At 41.9% G+C, this 21,205-nt stretch overlaps 1 protein-coding gene across 1 annotated transcript in view; it reads left to right on the forward strand.

Annotated features, from left to right (window-relative positions):
• The window catches only part of LOC144590419 (Golgi phosphoprotein 3), a 51,198-nt gene that overhangs the window by 18,008 nt on the left and 11,985 nt on the right, over positions 1-21,205 (forward strand). The window contains exons 2-3 of the mRNA XM_078395058.1: positions 8,928-9,059; positions 18,308-18,422. Coding sequence (XP_078251184.1) covers positions 8,928-9,059; positions 18,308-18,422 — 247 coding nt within the window. The remainder of the gene's footprint in view (positions 1-8,927; positions 9,060-18,307; positions 18,423-21,205) is intronic.

Below are 21,205 nucleotides of genomic sequence, written 5' to 3' on the forward strand. Positions count from 1 at the left end.
TTCTTTCTGCTTGATGTATTTGAATAGTAAGTCAGACATCAAGGTGTTGTTTTTGTGAACGCATAATAAAGTGGCTGTTGTCAGAAGTTACTGAGCCATTTGCAATTGTGTTAACGGCAAGTGATGTTACAAAAGCAAAATACTATGGATGTTGAAAATCTAAAAATAAATAGTCAACAATGAAAAAATTCACCAATTCAGGCAGCATCTGTAGAGGGAGAAACCAAGACAATGTTACAGATCCATGGAGGGATATCAGATTACCTTTTCTTTTCTCCAAAATGGATGACTCCAGGAAATGAAAAGATTGGAAATGGACCATGTGAAAAGGAGTGTACAGTGAACATGTCTGGTGCATTGGTTGATATGGTCATCAGTGCAGCAGAAAAGGGACGGACCTTCGTCAGGCATGGAACAGAAATATTCTAACTTGTCCACAAAAGGGTAGGCTGATTTTTAACACCCATAATTACCCACTCATCTCATTTTCTGTGACCGTAGAAAGTGTCCTAAAGTTCTATGATCCGCTTGTGAAGTGGGACATAGCAACCTCGATGCACGAAAGTGGAGGGGTGGCTACTGGAGGCAATGGAAGGTGAGTTTGTGGTGGTTATGGTGTTGGCTGAAGTGGCTGCAGGAGCCCTACAGCAGACAGATGAGTGAACGGATCGAGTGCAACTTGCTTCAGCTGCACTAAGCAGCGCTGGAAGAAGCCTACAGCATCATGCTGGTCCAAGCCGACTGCTACTTTATTGATCCAGTGTTGCCAGGACGCTAGGCCTTAAATGAGATAAGAAATTACATAACTCCTTTGGCCATGATCAAACTTTTCAGAGAATTGAAAGCTGCAAGATGGCGCCAGAATTTGTAACACTGCGTGCTGCTCCAGAAAATGATCGATTGTATTCGTGTATAGTATGTGTTCATTGTAAAGCATGCAGAACAAGCATTTCACCATATCTCTGTACACGTGACAATAACCAAATCAAACTAACCAGCTTTAAACAGCAATCCTTCAGTCTTCTGGCATTGATCCTTCATCAGATCTAAACTGAAATATATTATCAAGCGATTCTACTGTTTTCCATCTTTTAGCTTTCTTCCTTTCAATAATGCAAGTCCTTCAGCATATTATATTTCTTACTGTTGTCTTCTTGGGGTATCTTGTATCTAGGTAAATCATGGTAGATCTTGGAAGTAAATTTTAATTAAACATATGAATAATACTACTGTTTCATCCAGGTTTAAGTCATTGAAAGAAAGAACTTAGCTTTTACAAATAGTTCTTTATACACGATAACCTAGCCTTATAAGACACAACAGCTAACATATTTGTTCTGTAACATTGTATTCTGAGCACTTCAGGAAAGGCAGTTTGTCAACTTTGTGAGTTACGCCATAAAAGACAGTCAGTCATTAAATGCCAACTGTAGTTGTGAGATTTTAAATTGTATTCATTAATATATAATGGAATTTACTTCATGGCACAGTGCAGGCTGGGCAGGTTAGTATAGGAAGAAGGCAAATTTGCACATTTAATTGTTTCAAAAGTATTTCAAAATGAGGGGGTATGGGAACCTTACCCAGCAAGCATTTACAGCCAACTCATTTTCCATTCATTAATGTCGTTGAAGTCTCCATTTTGTCCACATTTTTCAATTTAGCTACTGATAGTTTTAAAATGCCTTTATATTGCATAGGGTTTAGGCTAAGTAATTTCATGAAAACAGAATCTTGGGTCCTTGATGCTGGGTGTAATTCTTGAGTTAACACTTCACACAGACTGTAGCAATTGAAGGATGTTGTTCACCATTTTCATGTGAGTAGTTAGGGATGGGTAATATTGGGTGGCTTTAATAATGTTGCCACAAGAAATAATGTGCATGAATATACATTAGCTCTAACATGGTGAATGAAAGAAAAATTATGTTGAACCTCACAGTGAAAATGCTTTTACAAAGAGAGAATGTTCAAAAACGGTTTTCAATTAGCTGAAATTTGGACACTGATTCTGAAAGTTGAATTTCACAAATCATTGAAATAGTTGGAGTACAACAGTTTCTAAGCTCTCTCCATTTTGGATCATCGATAGACATTTTTTTTGGCATTCACTTCTTCTCAAGGTATGCTGTTTCAAAATTGGCAAGCAACCTCTGTAGCCTGACTATAATGCTCATTAATCAAATATTTGCTTTGATAATATTAACATTTTTTCCAGTACACAAAATATTTCAGCTGAGAATGATTATCATCTTATCCTCAATGATTTTTTCTTCTTTGAACTGGAAAAAACTGTGGTTGACTTATGCCTACTGCATCCAAATTGCGATCTAATAGTAGCTTTGTAACAAGCTGTCAGTTTTTGCTAGAAAAATTGATAGGCGCAACAAAGCCTTTGGAGAGCTTGATTATTATCAGTCAATAGAATTAGCAGGGTGATCGAAAATCCAGAATCAGGCTGGTTAATAAGGGGTAGGCCATTTAGAACTGAGATGAGGAAAAACATTTTCACACAGTTGTGAATTTGTGGAATTCTCTGCCTCAGTAGGCAGTGGAGGCCGATTCACTGGATGCATTCAAAATAGAGCTCTTAGGGCTAGCGGAATCAAGGGGTATGGGGAGAAGGCAGGAATGGGGTACTGATTGTGGATGATCAGCCATTGATCACATTGAATAGCCTACTCCTGCACCTTTTGTCTATGTATTTATGTATCCATACCTATTTCATGAATACAAAAAATAAAGTGCTGGAGGAACTTTGCAGGTCAGGCAACAACTGTAGAAGGAATGTACAGATGACATTTGGGTTTGGGAACCTTCTTCAGATTGATTGGAGTAGCAGGAGGAGAAAGTTGGAAAAGAGAGGTAGGGGTGGCCCATGATAAGTGGATACAGGTGAGGGGGGGGGGGGGGGCTGAGATTGGCAGATGGATGAAGTAAGTAACAAAGGCTAGAGATGAAAAGAAGACAAAAGGGTGTCAGCTAAAGAAAGAAAAGGAGTGAAATGTAAAGCCAGAGGAAGGAATATGTGTGGAAGGGGACTGGGAACGAAGGGGGATAAAGGGGAAATGGGTGATGAGCAGGGAGAGGGTGAGAGGAAAAAACATGGCATTCCAAGCATCATCTGTAAAGTTTTTTGTGAAATACTAACTAAATAGAGGTCACAAACTGTGTAAAAATAATCACATAAATATGCCTGGAGTCTCCTCCCCCTCACATTCTCCCATCGAGCTTGGGCATTTTCCTTAAAGATTACTTAAAGGGCAGAAGATGTTATTTATATGGACTTCAGCAAGGCTTTTGACCAGATTCAATAACATGGAATCCAAGATGGAGCGAGCCAATTGCATTAAATCTCTTTCTCCTAACTCCATTCTCCTGCCTTCTCCCCATAGTCACTGACACCCATACTAATCAAGAATCTATCCAGCTCTGCCTTTGAAATATCCATTGAATTGGCCTCCACAGCCTTCTGCGGCAATGAATTCCACAGATTCACCATCCTCTGACTAAAGAAATTCCTCCTCATCTCCTTCCTAAAGGAATGTCCTTTAATTCTGAGGCTATGACCTCTGGTTCTAGACTCTCCCACTAGTGGAAATATCCTCTCCACATTCACTCTATCCAGGCTTTCATCCAAATATTCTTCAGGCCAACATCCCTGGCACAGAGGCTATTAACATGCTGAAAGAATTCTCAACAATCCATTAACCAAATAGCTCCTTTTCCAGTGTAAAGTAAGTATGGATGAAGAATGACAAACTACAATTTAGTACTTCTGAAACCTGCTTTTGTCAAACCTTATTGAATGTCCTGTGGTTATTACTCTTTTATAATCGTTGTGAGGATAATTGAAGAAGAGCTGTATTTAGATCCTTTGGGGTTTTTTTTATAGCATTAGGTGTGGATACTGAAGGACTGAGGGAACCTCCACTTAGCCACAACCTATTTTAGAACATACAACATAGAACAGTACAGCACAGGAACGGCCCCTTATAATATAATAATAATAATAATATAATATATTCCTTTATTTGTCCCACACCGGGGAAATTTGCAGTGTTACAGCAGCAAAGTGGATAGCAAGAGACGTTCATTATAAATAAAAATAAGATAAGGATAATTGTCATAATTTACTGTGTTTTTCCTTTACTGTTACTGTTGAGTGGTCTGTTGACTGGTCTGCTGGGAGTAGCGCTAGTTGTGCAATCTCACAGCAGCGGGAAGGAAGGACCTCCGAAATCTCTCCTTCACACACGGGGTGAAGGAGTCTGTCACTGAAGGAGCTACTCAGTGCAGTGACAGTGTCCTGCATGGGGTGGGAGTCGTTGTCCAGCAGTGATGTTAGCGTTGCCATCATCCTCCTCTCTCCCACTGCCTGCACTGAGTCGAGGGGGCAACCCAGGACAGAGCTGGCCTTCCTGATCAGCTTGTCAAGTCTCTTTCCCTTCGCTGCTGAGATGCTGCTGCTCCAGCAGACCACTCCATAGAAAATGGCTGATGCCACCACAGTGTTGTAGAAGGTCCTTAGGAGTGCCCCCTGCACTCCAAAGGACCCGCCTCCTGAACATAAACTGTGCTGAACATGATTCCAAGTTAAATTGATCTCATCTGCCTGTACGATCCATCCCTCTATTCCCTGCGCTTCCATGTGTCTATCTAAACACCTCTTAAACACCACTATCGTATCTGTCTTCACCACCACCTCTGGCAATGTGTTCCAGGCCTCTCTGTGTAAAAAAATCTTGCCCTGCACATCTCCACTAAACTTTCCCTCTCTCACCTTATGCTCTCTAGCACTGGACATTGTTACCCTGGCAAAATAATTTTGACTGTCTACCGTATCTATGCCTCTCATATTTTTATATACTTCTAACAAGTCTCCCCTCAACCTCTGTGGAACTGACAGGCATTTGTATGTGCATTGTTAACATGGAAATCTAAAAGATGTGGTCAGTGGTACCCTCATCTTCCATAGGTGTGCAGTCAATGCAAAATCACAAATTTGACAACAACTTCAACTTTTTTTCATCTTTCTTCCAGATTCACAAGCCTAAATTGATTAGTTAGGATTTTGAAGATGCATCCATTTTCTCTCAGTATTGGCCATGACTCTGTTGTAGTTCTTTGGAGGGCCAAATGGCTTCCTCTTGCACCTATTTTCTATGTTTCTCTTGTGTACTGAGGTAGAATATTGTGCGTTCAAGTTATGCGCAAGGAAATCTGGCCTAACACTCTGTTGTAGTATTGAAGAATGATACACTGTCAGATTGTCCTCTTTCAAACGAGAGGGCTTCTGCCCATGGCACTATTGGAAGAAGGGCAGGGAAGCATTGTTTATATACACCCTGTGTGAAAAGTAGCTGTTGTGTATCCTACATTATTAACACTTCAAATTGGTTATGAGATTACATTCTACAATAAACAGTTCTGCATAGTAGGTGGAAAAGTAACTATTTTGGGAATATACAGATATGATGTGTTGAATGATGATGTAAAAAAGGACATAATTCATTTGCATCCAACTACCATTTTGTTTCAGGCCTCATTTACCAGGAGTTGGAAAAATCTTGCTATTGAGGGCGTGAGGGTAGGTTTACTAGGTTAATTCCCGAAATGGCGGGACTGTCATATGTTGAAAGACTGGAGCGACTAGGCTTGTAATTTAGAAGGATGAGAGGGGATCTTATCGAAACATATAAGATTATTAAGGGGTTGGACACGTTAGAGGCAGGAAACATGTTCCCAATGTTGGAGGAGTCCAGAACAAGGGGCCACAGTTTACGAATAAGGGGTAGTCCATTTAGAACTGAGATGAGGAAAAACTTTTTCAGTCAGAGAGTTGTGTGTGGAATTCTCTGCCTCAGAAGGCATTGGAGGCCAATTCTCTGAATGCATTCAAGAGAGAGCTAGATAGAGCTCTTAAGGATAGCGGAGTCAGGGGGTATGGGGAGAAGGCAGGAACGGGGTACTGAATGAGAAGGATCAGCCATGATCACATTGAATGGCGGTGCTGGCTCAAAGGGCCGATGGCCTCCCCCTGCACCTATTGTCTATCAGAGGTTTCCGTTTGATTATTTGTAGTACTGCAGTCCCAAACAAAAGTGTTTCAATCTTCCTGCTATATTGGTTTTAATTACATTTGGCATCATTTGTTATAAATCAATAAACAAATAACCGAGACAGAAGAAACTGCAGATGTTGAAATCTTGAGCAAACAATATAAAGTACTGGAGGAACTCAGGCAGCATCTGTGGAACGTGAGTTGGGACCTTCTTCGGACTCGCAATTCTATTTAGTTTATAGTTTAGTTTAGAGATACAGTGCGGAAACAGGCCCTTTGGCCCACCGATTCCACGCCGACCAGCGATCCCCACACATTAACACTCTCCTACACACTCTGGATACATACACCAATATACATGTACATGTACATACACATGTATATATATGTACATATACAATATACATGTGTATGGATTACACATACACCAAGCCAATTAACCTACAAACCTGTATGTCTTTGGAGTGTGGGAGGAAACCGAAGATCTCAGAGATAACCCATGCAGGTCACGGGGAGAACGTACAAACTCCGTACAGACAGCACCCTTAGTCAGGATCGATGCCGGGTCTCTGGCGCTGTAAGGCAGCAACTCTACAGCTGTGCCACCATGCCGCCCCAACTTCTCAGCAAATGAAGTAGCCTAGACCTGCATACAGTAAGACCTCGATAGTATAAGAAAATAACTGCAGATGCTGGTACAAATCGATTTATTCACAAAATGCTGGAGTAACTCAGCAGGTCAGGCAGCATCTCGGGAGAGAAGGAATGGGTGACGTTTCGGGTCGAGACCCTTCTTCAGACTTAGGCAAGACCTCGATCGTATTTAGCAAAGATAATAGAGCAGAGCAAGATAGACCACTCCATCAAAATCACCTATACTGGTGTAGTACGCAAACAATAGACAATAGACAATAGGTGCAGGAGTAGGCCATTCGGCCCTTCGAGCCAGCACCGCCATTCAATGTGATCATGGCTGATCATTCTCAATCAGTACCCCGTTCCTGCTTTCTCCCCATACCCCCTGACTCCGCTATCCTTAAGAGCTCTATCTAGCTCTCTCCTGAATGTATTCAGAGAATTGGCCTCCACTGCCCTCTGAGGCAGAGAATTCCACAGATTCACAACTCTCTGACTGAAAAAGTTTTTCCTCATCTCTGTTCTAAATGGCCTACCCCTTATTCTTAAACCGTGGCCCCTGGTTCTGGACTCCCCCAACATTGTGAACATGTTTCCTGCCTCTAATGTGTCCAACCCCTTAATAATCTTATACGTTTCGATAAGATCCCCTCTCATCCTTCTAAATTCCAGTGTATACAAGCCTAGTCGCTCCAGTCTTTCAACATATGACAGTCCTGCCATTCCGGGAATTAACCTAGTAAACCTATGCTGCACGCCCTCAATAGCAAGAATATCCTTCCTCAAATTTGGAGACCAAAACTGCACACAGTACTCCAGGTGCGGTCTCACTAGGGCCCTGTACAACTGCAGAAGGACCTCTTTGCTCCTATACTCAACTCCTCTTGTTATGAAGGCCAACATTCCATTGGCTTTCTTCACTGCCTGCTGTACCTGCATGCTTCCTTTCAGTGAATGATGCACTAGGACACCCAGATCACGTTGTACGTCCCCATTTCCTAACTTGACACCATTCAGATAATAATCTGCCTTCCTATTCTTACCACCAAAGTGGATAACCTCACACTTATCCACATTAAACTGCATCTGCCAAGCATCCGCCCACTCACACAACCTGTCCAAGTCACCCTGCAACCTCATAGCATCTTCCTCACAGTTCACACTGCCACCCAGCTTTGTATCATCTGCAAATTTGCTAATGGTACTTTTAATCCCTTCATCCAAGTCATTGATGTATATTGTAAATAGCTGCGGTCCCAACACCGAGCCTTGCAGTACCCCACTAGTCACTGCCTGCCATTCTGAAAGGGACCCATTTATTCCCACTCTTTGCTTTCTGTCTGTCAACCAACTTTCTATCCATGTCAGTACCCTACCTCCAATACCATGTGCTCTAATTTTGCCCACCAATCTCCTATGTGAAACCATGTCGAAGGCTTTCTGAAAGTCGAGGTACACCACATCCACCGGCCCTCCCCTGCCAATTTTCCTAGTTACATCCTCAAAAAATTCCAGTAGATTAGTCAAGCATGATTTCCCCTTCGTAAATCCATGCTGACTCGGAACGATCCTGTTACTGCTATCCAAATGCTCCGCAATTTCGTCTTTTATAATTGACTCCAGCATCTTCCCCACCACTGATGTCAGACTAACTGGTCTATAATTTCCCGTTTTCTCTCTCCCTCCTTTCTTGAAAAGTGGGATAACATTAGCTACCATTTTAGTAGGCAAAACCCTCTGTCTGTTGTGCTTCTCGCAGTGTAATCAGTGTTTTGGGGGAACAGTATATGTGATGATACCATTAAAATGCAGAATATATCTCATCTATCAATTCACAGATTTTTGTTATTTTTCTTATTTGATGTTTCTGCAAGTTTCTGCCTACTAAAATGGTGCCATGACATACTACGGTTTTTAGGGTCGAGTGGTCTATCTTGCACTGTTCTATTATCTTTGGTATTTAGGCATTAGGCAAGGAATATTATTCCACAAAAGTGCCGCACAATAACAATCCTCCCAAACAAGAGAATGCAAACACCTACCCTTGACACGACCAGAAACTCCACAAGATCAGGGAGGCACGGTGGCGCAAAAGTAGAGTTGCTGCCTTCCAGCGAATGCAGTGCCGGAGACCTTGTAATTCTAGCCAATATTTATCTATCAATTAATATTTACTGAAGAAATATTTACTGTAAGTCTTGTATAAATGTAAGTATTTCTTTTGCAGGGTTACACATCATTTTGGAATGACTGCATCTCCTCTGGATTGCGCGGATGCATGCTGATTGAACTGGCGTTAAGAGGACGCTTGCAACTGGAATCCTTTGGCATGAGACGCAAAAGCTTACTAACAAGGAAGGTAAGAATCATAACTGTGTTAAGTTAAATAAGAGTGTGTTTCAAAAGAGAAATAATCATCCCGTGTACGATTCCAAGATATTTAATGGGACATTTAATTCTTTGCATTTTTTCAGCTGTTAGTTCCACAAAAGTTATGTAGTTACCTGACGCTGAATTTGTAATTATAAATAAATTGTATTCCCAAAAAACATGCTCTTAAGAAATTTGTTTTCCTGAAGCCTATATGTGTAAATTTTTAGTAGAAACGTATTGTTTATTGATATTGGACCCATGCAAGCAAGCAACCAGTTACCCTTGCAAATAAAAAAAACTGCAGGCGATTGAAATTAGAAATAATAACAGAAGGTGTTGGAAATGCTCAGAATGTCAGGCAGCATTGAGGGAATGACAAAATCAGAATGTTGGTTTCGCGTTGAAACCGAGGGAAAATTAGAAAATAAGTTAGTTTTAAGAATCAAGAATATTTAATGTACATGTGCCGGTAACAGAACAATGAAACATACTTGCTGCAGCTTAACGGGCCCATTAATATAACATAAAGAAATAAACAATAATCAATATTACAATAAATTAATAATCAGTAATTATAGTTAACCATTATAGTGCAAAAGTCTGCAGTGCAACCATAAAACAAAGGCCATGGAAGATGAGGCAGTGGTCAGCATTGTGCAGTGATCAACAGCCTAATGGTTTCTGGGAAGAACCTATTCTTGAACTTTTTGATCACGGTTTTCAGGCTCCTGTACCTTCTTTCTGATGGTAGTAATGAATAGTTGGCTGATGCTGTCTCCCTGCCCCTACGCTCAGCCCCCATGGCCATGCGCGACAGCAGTCCTGGTTTGCCGCCGCAAAGAAAGACCTGGCAGGCCACTGCCTGCAGGAGGAAGCTCCCAAGCTCAGCCCAAAGTTCAGAGAGTCGTGGAGGAGAAGGAGGCAGCTGCTGATGACGACGGGCACGAGGAGAGGGCCAGGAGGAGAGGAACCGGGGGTATTGTCTCCAGTGTCTTCATGGTCAGCTTGCAGGAGGTGCTCCCAGGATACAAGGACAGTCGGGTGAGGAGAGGAATGTTGGTTTGTAGGCCAAGCCGGTCAAGGGTGATGAGGAGACCCTGCAGCAGCCTGTGCTTATCTGCATTGGGAGATGCTCCAGTACATCCAGCATGTGCATCGGACTTTGGACTTTCTTTTTGTAAATGGCACCAAGATATGGGGAAAAAAGCAGGAACGGAGTACTGATTTTAGATGATCAGCCATGATGATATTGAATGGTGGTGCTGGCTCGAAGGGCCGAATGGTCTACTCCTGCACCTATTTTTCTGTTTCTATATGGCGACTCAGACATGGTTAAGCTTTGCAAAAAGAATTTCTCTGTGCAGTGCATACATGGCAATAAAGGACCATTGAACACCTGGATAAGACAAGCACCTACTTCAGACTTCTATTCATAGGCTATAGCACTGCTCTCAATATTATTATCCCATCCTAGCTCATCTCCAAAGTCGTGGAACTTCGTGTCAGTACACCTCTGCAACTTCGTGACAAACAGACCACAATCAATGAGGATAGGTGACAAATCATCCTCTGTGACAGTCCTCAATACTGGTGCCTTTCAAGGATCTGTTCTTAGCCCCCTTCCACACCCACAACTGTGCAACCAAATGCAAACCCAACTCAAATGTACAAATCCGCAGACGACACCACCGTAGGGCGTTGGATGTCAAATAATGACGAGATGGAGCACAGGAATGAGACTGCGAGCCTCTTAAACCAGTGCCAACACAACAACCTTTTCCTCAATGTTAGCAAAACAACAGTTTGTGATGAACTTTAGAAAGCGAAGCGGTACACATACATTGATGGGGGTGAAGTAGAGATGGTAGAGAGAGAGAGATGCAGTCTGTTTTCTCGGTACCCTACACCCATCGAAAACGCAAGGTCACCCCTACCTTGCTTTCTTACTTCCCACATTCTGTTCAGTAATCTGTGACTTTAAATGTCAATCTTGGCACAGATGCTGCTTGACCTGCTGAGTATTTGCAGCATTTTCTTTATTCATGCAACTGAGTATTTTGGTAGTACTACATAGAGCTGACTTTTGCTGGCCACAGAGAATACTTTCAATGGGCCTTTGGTCATTCAAACTTAAGTAAGTTTTGGATTTGCCAGATATGCTATGAATGCAAGACATAGATCTAGCCAGTCAGTCTGTAAACTGTCAGTTCATTCTGTTTGTGAACAAAACACGGTATCCAGCCTTGCTGGAATTTCCTGGTATTACAGTGGGGAATTCCGTCTCATACCTGCATCAGTCAGATGTGACACGGGATTTGAGAACTCGTTGATGTTTAGGTTGGCACACAAGGACACAAAGTTGATGGCAGGTAGTTTTTATAAAAGAATGCTGCTTTAGTTAAATGTCTTTCATTATTTTTATATGTCCTTGGGTATTTAAATCACCACCATTTAATTTAATTAAAAAACATATTTTTACTTCAGTGTTAATAGTTTGTAAACTCAATGTCAGACAGAAGACCATCTCTGAACTTCGCCTTCTGCCAAAGCCTGCCAGAGTTGCTTTTGGAGGATATGCTGCCAGCGCAAAACATTAGCATTCCCAACCCTTCTCAGACCTAATTATTGTTGCTGCCCCACTTGGAGCAGAGAGAACCTGTCTGACAGCAACTAACTCCAGTTAAAGCAAGCATACAAAGAAGCAGATTTGACCCAGTCTAGCAAGACCCACCCCATTATGTTTGTATATCTGTGGTTGCGGAAATTGGCTTTATGGAACGACCCAAGTCAAATTGTCTGCAAAATTATATGCTGTACTTATGACAATTGTTTAACCTAAATCTGAAGTTACTGTTTGCAGAGTTATTTTCTCAACCAGCCTCACAACTTTCATAGATTTATTCAGAGAAAGTAAACAATTTTCTGTATGCTCGCCAACTTTCATCTTTCACCATTACCACCAAAAATATTATCAACCAATTTGTTTATCTCTGTTACACTGTATAACCCATTAGTTACACCCATTTTTTTCTATGTGAAACATCTAGAGAGAGAATAGGGCCCTCAAAAAGCAAAGTGGTCATCCATGTGTGGACCTGCAGGAGATGGCAAGGTACTCAATAAATATTTCTCCTCTGTTTTTACCATGGAGAAAAACAAGACTAGGGAACTTGGGACAGTTAATGGAGATGTCTTGAGGGCAGTCTGTATTACGGTCAAGGAGGTACTGGACATCCTAGTGCATATGAAGTTAGATAAATCTTCTGGATATATCCAAGAATGTGGGATGCTAGTGAAGAAATTACAAGAGCCCTAGCATAGATATATGAATCACATTAGACATGGGTGAGGTGGCGGATGACAGAAGGGTGGCTAATGTTGTGCCTCTGTTTAAGAAGGGCTGCAAAGAAAAGCCTGGGAACTATAGAACAGTGAACTTGACATCAGTATTACTGGAGAGGATTCTGAGGGATAAGATATATATGCATTTTGATCGACGGACTGATGAGGGAAAGTTGGCATGGATTCTACATGGAACCGTGTTTTATGAATTTGACCGAGTTTTTTTGAAGAAATAATCAAAAAGATAAATGAGGGCAAGGCCATAGATGTTGTCTATATAGATTTCAGCAAGCATTTGATAAGGTACCGTAGGGAGACTGCTCTGGAAGGTTAGATCGCATGGGATCGAGGGAGAGCAAACTTATCCGACATAGAATTGGCTACAAGGAAGAAAGGAAAGGCTGGTAGTGGAAGGATGCTTTTCGGACTGGACATTTATGACAAATGGTGTGCCTCAAGGATTATGGTGCTGGGCCCATTGTTGCTTGTGATTTATAACAGCGATTTGGATGAGAATGTACAAAACATGATTAGTAAGTTTGCACATGACACTAAAGTAGATGGTATCGTAGATGTTGTAGATAGTTATCAAAAATTACTGCAGGCTCTGGATCAGCTTGGCAAGTAGACTGAAGAATGGTTAATAGAGTAATCCGGTAAATGCATAAAATGTTGCATTTTGGTAAGTCAAAACAGGGCAGGCTCTTAACAGTGAATGGTAATGCCTTGGGAAGTGTTGTAAAGCAGAGGGATCCTGGAATGCAGGTACACAGTTCCCTGAAAATGGCTTCACAGGTAGATCGGGTCATTTAAAAAAAGGGTTTGGTACATTGGCCATAATCAGTTGGGGTATTGAGAATAGAAGTTGGGATGTTACGTTGCAATTGTACAAAATATTGGTGAGGCAACATTTGGAGTATTGTGTTCAGTTTTGGTTATCCTGGTATAGGAAGATAATCATGAAGCTGTAATGAGTGCAGAGAAGATTTATGAGGATGTTGCCAGGTCTAGAGGGCCTGAACTAAAGGGAGAGGTTGGGCAGGCTATGTCTTTATTCCTGGAGTGCTGCAGGCTGACAGGTGATCTTTTTGAGGGGTATAAAATCATGAAGAGAATAGATAGGGAATGCCCAGTTTAACTTTTACCTAGGGTAAGGGAGTCAAAAACCAGAGGACATAGGTGTAAAATGAGAGAGGTAAGATTTAATAAAACTTGCGGAGCAACTTTTTCACTCAGAGGGTGGCGAGATAATGGAACGAGCTGCCAGAGGACGGAGTTGAGGCAGATGCTATAACAGCATTTAAAAGACACTTGGATAGTACATTTCAGTAGGAAAGGTTTAGAGGGATATGGGCCAAATGCAGGCAAAAGGGGTTAGATGGGCACCTTGGTCGGCTTGGATAAGTGGTCCGAAGGGCCTGTTTCTGTGCTGTATGATTCTATTACTCCAATTCTCTATCTCAAGATGTTTATGTAATGTTATAAGAGAGTATGAATATGTTTATTTCTGTAATATGTTTTTGTTTATTGTTTAAATCACCATTGATATAAATAAGAGGTTAGATAATTTAAGAACCATGCACATATCAGCCATGAATATTCTTCACTATACAAATAAAACTGTTATTCAGTTTCCCACTTCGACAAAAGAAAAATATGGCATATGTTGAAAATCTGAAATAAAATAAGGCAGGCTGCATGAGTTGAGAAAATCATAGAAACATTACAGCTTACAAAGAGTCTAATTGTGACTACTGTTCTCTGCAACGCTTTCTAATCGGGTCACTGCATTTTGTTGCCGCACAAATCTATTGCGATTGAACATTTGTTTCGTGTACTTTGGAAACCACGACTGAATCCACCACACTTTCTGGTCATGTATTCTAAGTTATAATGTCATGGTGGAGCTTTTCCTCGCAACACCCAGATTTCTTTACAAGCCATGTCAGACTAAAACGCCTTCCGAAAATCCATAAATATATCTACCGCATTACTTTCATCACCTATTCTGCTTCGAAAAAAAAAGATTTTCTGCAGTTCTTGAGGAAAACTGTTAACTCCTTAGACCAGTGAACTTCAATCAAAATACATTCCCAAGTCAAGAGAGTTTGGGGATTTATTCAACAGCTAAAATGGAAATGGAGTTTCTTCATTTGCAGAATATGAATCAATTGTCTCATGAAGAAAAGTATAAAGGAAAGAACTGGGAGAAAGGGGGTTGAAATGGTTAGCAATCGGGACATCCAACAGGCCTTGTTTGACTGAGCACAAGTGTTCAGTGAAATGATTGCCTTTCTAAGCTTTACGTCTCACCAACGTAGAGAGGCCATGCGGAAAATGGAGGAAGCCAGGGCAGAAAGGTTAGTATGCGAATGTTCTGCTTGTGTAGCGTACAACCTAATGGTATGAATATTGAATTCTCGCATTTCAGTTAACAAATCTACTAAAATCACCCTCCCCTTTCTCTACCCCCCTTTCATCCATGTGCCGCTCCTGGATTCACACCCATTTCTTTCTTCCCACTCCCACTGTCCTCTTCTGACTGTAGTCCTTCCTCTGGCTTCACAATTTGTAACTCTTCTATCCTAGTCTCACACTTTTTGTCTCTTCATTTCTGTCCTTTGTCCTATCATCTACCTTTCAAAACCTCCCCTTACATGTATCTAGTTGCCAGGCTTTGTCCTGTCCCCACCTCTCTTCCAGCTTTTTTTCTCATGTCATGTGATAGGAGCAGAATTAAGCTATTCACCCCATCAAGTCTACACCACCATTCAATCATGGCTGGTCTATCTCTCCCTCCTAACCCCTTTCTCCTGCCTTCTCCCCATAACCCTTGACACCCATACAAATCAAGAATCTATCTATCCCTGCCTTAAAAATATCCAAGGCAGATTGACTTGGCCTCCACAGCCCTCTGTGGCAAAGAATTCCACAGATTCACCACCCTCGGACTAAAGAAATTCCTCCTCATCTCCTTCCTCAAGGAACATCCTTTAATTCTGAGGCTATGACCTCTGTTCCTAGACTCTCCCACTAGTGGAAACATCATCTCCACATCCACTTTATCCACTTTTTCACTATTTGGTAAGTTTCAAGGAGGTACCCTTTCATCCTTCTAAACTCCATCGAGTACAGGTCTAGTGCTGTCAAACACTCATCATATGTTAACCCACTAGTTCCTGGAATAATTCTTGTAAACTTCCTCTGGACCCTCTCCAGAGCCAGCACACCCTTCCTCAGATGTGGTGCCCAAAATTGCTCACAATACTCCAAATGCAGCCTGACCAGTGCCTAATAGAGCCTCAGCATTACATCGTGCTTTTGTATTTTAGCCCTCTTGAAAGAAACACTTGCATTGCGTTTGCCTTCCTTTCTACCAATTCGATATGCAAAATAACTTTTTGGGAGTCCTGCATCAGCACTCCTAAGTCCCATTGCACCTCTGATTTCTGGATTATCTCCACATTTAGAAAATAGTCTACGCCTTTATTCCTACTACCAAAATGCATGACTCCACACTTTGCTACACTATATTCCATCTGCCACTTCTCTGCTCACTCTCCCGACCTGTCCATGTCCTTCTGCAAAGTCACTGTTTTCTCTACACTATCTGCCCCTCCACCTATTTTCGTATCATCTGCAAACTTGGCCACAAAGTCTTCAATCCCCCTCATCCAAATCATTAATATACAACGTGAAGAGTAGCAGCCAACCAGAAAACTGCCAACCCCCTTTATTGCCACTCTTTGCCTTCTGCTATCCATGCTAGTATCTGCCCTTTACCATACCCATACTCATCTTCCCTAGCAGCCTCACCTGTCAAAGGCTTTCTGAAAATCTAGGTAAACAACATCCACTGACTTTCCTTTGTCCTGCTATTTCCTGCGAATACCAGCAGATTTGATAGGCTCCCCTCTGCCCCTCTCACGCCCACCACAGTTAGTTTGAAGAAGGGTGCCAACCTGAAACATCACCTATTCATGTTCTCCAGAGATGCTGCCTGACCTGCTGAGTTACTCCAACACTTTGTGGCTTTTTGTAAACTAGATCTGCAGTTCCTTGTGTCACCAATGTTTGGATCTGTATTCTTTGAAACTTCAATAAACGAGAGACAACCTTACTTAAGTATAGAGGCTCCTAAGGGGGCATGACAAGGTAGAGTTGAGTTGTTTAACTTGTGGGAGGGCTTATATAAGGAGGCAGTGATTTAAAACTGTGGTGCGCAGAAATTTATTTTTGCTGAAGGTGACGAATCTCTGGATTTTTTTACCCAAGGTGGCTATGGAGGCATGATCATTTGAGATTTTTGAAGAGGATTTGGATACATTTTTGAAAGGTTGAGGAACTTGGGGCTATGGGGAACTGGCATGGAAAAGGATTCGAGGCCTAGGACATATAGGGCTCAATCATATTGGGCAGGCTAGATGGATCAGATAGTCTATTCCTGTTATTTTTTTAATGTTGTTATGTTCTTGCAGCCAAATTTGTTGATGTTATTAGGAATTTTTTTAACTTGTGGGGCAGGGATATAGGAAGCTGAACAGATTCAAAAGAGGGAAAATTACAAAGCAAGGAATGAAAGGCAGACTATTATTCCAAATACAGATAGTTCTTCTATAACTTAATGCAGTAATTGCATTGCTAAGAAACCTTATGTTATAGAAAATTGTGTTATAATAACAAATGTGCTTACGGGGAGAGGGGGTTAGGGGCTAGAGAGTTTTGGACCTGCAATAACAAAGTTATTTTTCCTGTAGAATTTTTCAAACATCAAAATTCTTTTAATACCTACAATTTTTTTACTGTTACTACAAGCTAAAAATAATAAAGGCTACATGTTGCATTGCTTAATCAGAGTATCATTGCAGTGACCACCCACGGTGAAACTAATTAACGTAATGGAAACATGCATTCTGGCAGAACTATCAGAACATAGAAAACGTAGAAACATAGAAAACATAGAAAAATAGGTGCAGGAGTAGGCCCTTCGAGCCAGCACCGCCATTCAATACGATCATGGCTGATCATCTAAAATCAGTATCCTGTTCCTGCTTTTTCCCCATATCCCTTGATTCCTTTTGCCCGAAGAGCTAAATCTAACTCTCTCTTGAAACCATACCCATTGATTTTCCCCTTGTCTATTTTATTTGTCACATTCTCAAAGAACTCCAGCAGATTAGTCAAACTCTATTCAATGTTAAACACAAAGTGCTGGAGCAACTCAGCAGGTCAGGCAGCATCTCTGGAGAAGGGTCTCAACCCAAAATGTCACCTCTCCATGTTCTACAGAGATGCTGTCTGACCTGCTGAGTTACTCCAACATCATGTTTTGTGTCTTAACCAGAATCTGCTGTTCTTTGCTTCTAATCTCTGCTCAATCGTATTGTTCCATTCAAGGTGCTCTGATATTATATCCTGATTAATAGATAGCATTTTGACAGGTTGATAGTTTCCTGATTCTCTCCCTCTCCTTTCTTAAATGGTGGGCTCACATTTTCTGTCCATCAATTCTTAGCAACAATTCCAGAATCTATATGTTTGGAAGAAGATAACCATCTTTAAAGTTAAATATCAAGGTCACCAACCTCTCTTGTACAATGTGTTGACTACTTAATTTTCTCTGATAGATCTTTGGTTCTTTAATATAGATAACAGGTTAAATGGGGTTATGCTTGTTTTCAAGCGCATTATACCAAGTTTATGTGGATTGAAGGGTACTGTCAAATTTATAGTTCAATTTCTCATCAGATTAAGTGCACCAGCACACTACTTTTCTCTACCAAGAGGACAATCAGAGTCAATGGCATATTTACCCACCACTAAGAATATGTGATCATGAAAATGTTTTGAAATCTAAATTTTAAAGAAAACTTGTTTGCTTGTCTCTTTTAGGTTATTTGTAAGTCAGATACCCCTACGGGAGATGTATTGCTTGATGAAGCCTTGAAACATATTAAGGAAACACAGCCTCCAGAAGCGGTACAAAGTTGGATTGAACTTCTTAGTGGTGAGTTGGCCAAAATCCCCAGGATGGTGCACCGTACAGGAACTCGAATGTAAAACCAAACTATTTAAAGTGGAAACCTCCTCATTTGAAATATCATGCTATTGTTAACATATACTTTTTATTATGGAAGCAGTATATTCTTTTTCAAACTGCAATTTGATAAATGTTTGAGTGCAACCAAGAGTTGAGAGGGATGTTCCACAGTCCCTTTTGGTAGATGGAATCAAAGGCTTTTGTGAGGCAAAAAAGACCACGTTGAGTGGCGTTTGCTGATCCCTCCATTTCTCCTGGAGTTGACGAGCGGTAAAAAGACTATTTCCATCGTGTTTCTAGCTGGACAGAAGTCAATCTGATTCGGGAAGCAGTATGTCAGCCGTGCATCAGGATTGAGAGTGTAAAGGGAGATGGCTAGTGTAAAGAGGTTGAAAGAGAAGGATGAGATGGGGGGGGGATGGTAGGTGATAGATGGAACCAGGTGAGGTGGGGGATGATGGGCAGATGGAATCAAGTAGGACGGGGTAAGGGGGAATTTAGAGTTAGAGTCTGGTGGCTGATAAGTGGAAACAGATTGGGCAAAGGGAAAAAAAAAGATCAAATGGAGCCATGGTGGGGGAGGTGAGACAGAGGCTAGGAGGTGATACAGGGAATCAGGTAAAGGAGGGATGATATGGCAGCAGATAGGAAGGGTGAGCAAAGGGAGAGAGAATGTGGATTGATTGGTAGGAGTGGAAAGGGGATAGAGCAGTTGCCTGAAAGTGAAAAACATGTTCAATCCATCATATTATAGGCTACCCAAGTGGAATATGAAGGTGCTCTGCGCAATGGTTGGGAGCTGCATTTTAATCTGCTTGCCTAGAGGTGCTGGCAGACTTCCCAACCCGTCCGAATTTGGTGGAAAGTTTCTGCTTTCTTATTTCATTTCCGCCATTCCGATTTCGCCTCATATTTTTCCGCAAAACACATGCCTCGCCGCTCGCCCTGCCCCTCGCCTCACCTCGCCGCTGGCCCCGCCTTGCTGCGTAGCGTGAGGCCCGTTGATGTTGAGGGGGGGGGGTTTGGGTGCGGAGGAGGGGAGCAGTGGAGGGGGAGGGGAGAGGGGGTGGGGAGGGGTGTCGGGGGGAGGGGGGATTGGAGGTGGGGGGAAAGGGAGGGAGGAGAGTAGGATGGGGGGAGTGGGGGTAGAGAGTGAGTGAGGGGTGGGGGAGGAGGGGAGTAGGGATGGGGAGGGGGGGTGAGGGGGACATGGACTGTTGTGATTTGCTGTTGAAGACCACTGGAGCAAGTATGTCTTCAATGAAATTAGGTATGTGCAGTTTTAAATGAAACTCTTTCTTCATAACTTAGTCATTCATTTTATGACCATTGTTCTTTTATTGAATACCAAGAGAATTGGGATGTGTAAAGAAAAAGTAAAATAGAAAAAACAAAACAAAACAATTTTTTCTTTGTGTTGTAAAAAGCATTTCTGTTCAATAATCTTTCTATAAATAGCAATGTGCAAGATACATCTTCTGGATGCACTGGGACGCATCCTCAGTGATGTGACCTGGGGTCATCGGGTGTTTCGGGTCTCACAACATCAGACACCCTCGCCCAGGCGACCCAGCAGGGGTTGATCAGGCCCCGACTTGCGTCCCAGCAGCAACCACCCATGGATCAGCCCTCTTAATCCAAAGCCACCTGGTGGCTTTCTCTGCGGCTTCGCTTGCGGATTGAATGGCCCTCTTCTTTGCCAGCCCTGTAATGCCCAATTGGTTGAGGACTTTGCAGAGTGAGCGTCCTGCAAAGCCTCTACAGCCCACCTTTATGGGTTCATAGCGTGTCTTCCAGCCTCTGTGCCGGCACATCTCCACCAGCTCCTGGTACTTTGCACGTTTCCTCTCATTTGCTTCTTCCATACGTTCTTTCCAGAGCACTGTCTTCTCCAGAATGATCAGCTGTTTTGTCACTTCGGAGGTGATGATCATGTCTGGCCAGAGTGATGTTGCTGTGATGTGCTGAGGAAATTTCAGCTGCCAGTCAGTGGCCGTGTAGAGCAGGCCCGCCCTTGTTTTTGGTTGTGGTCGAGGCTTCGCTCCAGATTTGACTCACGATAGGCCTGACATTGTACATGTAGTCGAAGAGCTACAGACTGTTGGAAATAATAGTTGTTTTTCACACATGAATGTAGCGCAATGCAGATGCGCATTTGGCGTACATATATTTTTTGCTGAAAAGTTGCATTACGCGCCATATTATGAATTTTGATGTAAAATTCTGAATTTTGGACATCAAAATTATGAATTTGTAAAATCAAATGTTGGGAGGTCTGGGCTGGGCTGTTTAGGACGCCACTTGGTGGCAAAGGAGAGGTATGCAGACAAGTGTTCAAGTGTTGCATCTCTACACTCTAGGTCCTGACGCAAGGTCGCAACCCAAAATATTGAATATCATTTTTCCTCCACAGATGTGCTCGACCAACTGAGTGCTCCAGCAATTTGTTTTCTTTTTCAAAATAAACTCATCATAAAAGTGCATACAAGTACAACATACAAAAAGAATCTTAATTGCTTTCTTTAGCTTTATAGTGTTGTTAAGTCTATAAATTCATAATGTTTGGCAGCTCTTACATTTGTAGCGTTATGTTTGACTCTATAAGAACACATTGCCACACCACACGGCCCTCTTTGGGCGATAAAATATTTATATATTCGAGAGGCTTTTATACAGGACAGTCTCAATGGTTTATGGCAGAAGGATAATAGACTGTTATCCTTCCCCACTAAGTTGTTGTATTTGTTGCA

Source organism: Rhinoraja longicauda, chromosome 1 (genome assembly GCF_053455715.1).
Source record: "Rhinoraja longicauda isolate Sanriku21f chromosome 1, sRhiLon1.1, whole genome shotgun sequence".
NCBI lineage: Eukaryota > Metazoa > Chordata > Chondrichthyes > Rajiformes > Arhynchobatidae > Rhinoraja > Rhinoraja longicauda.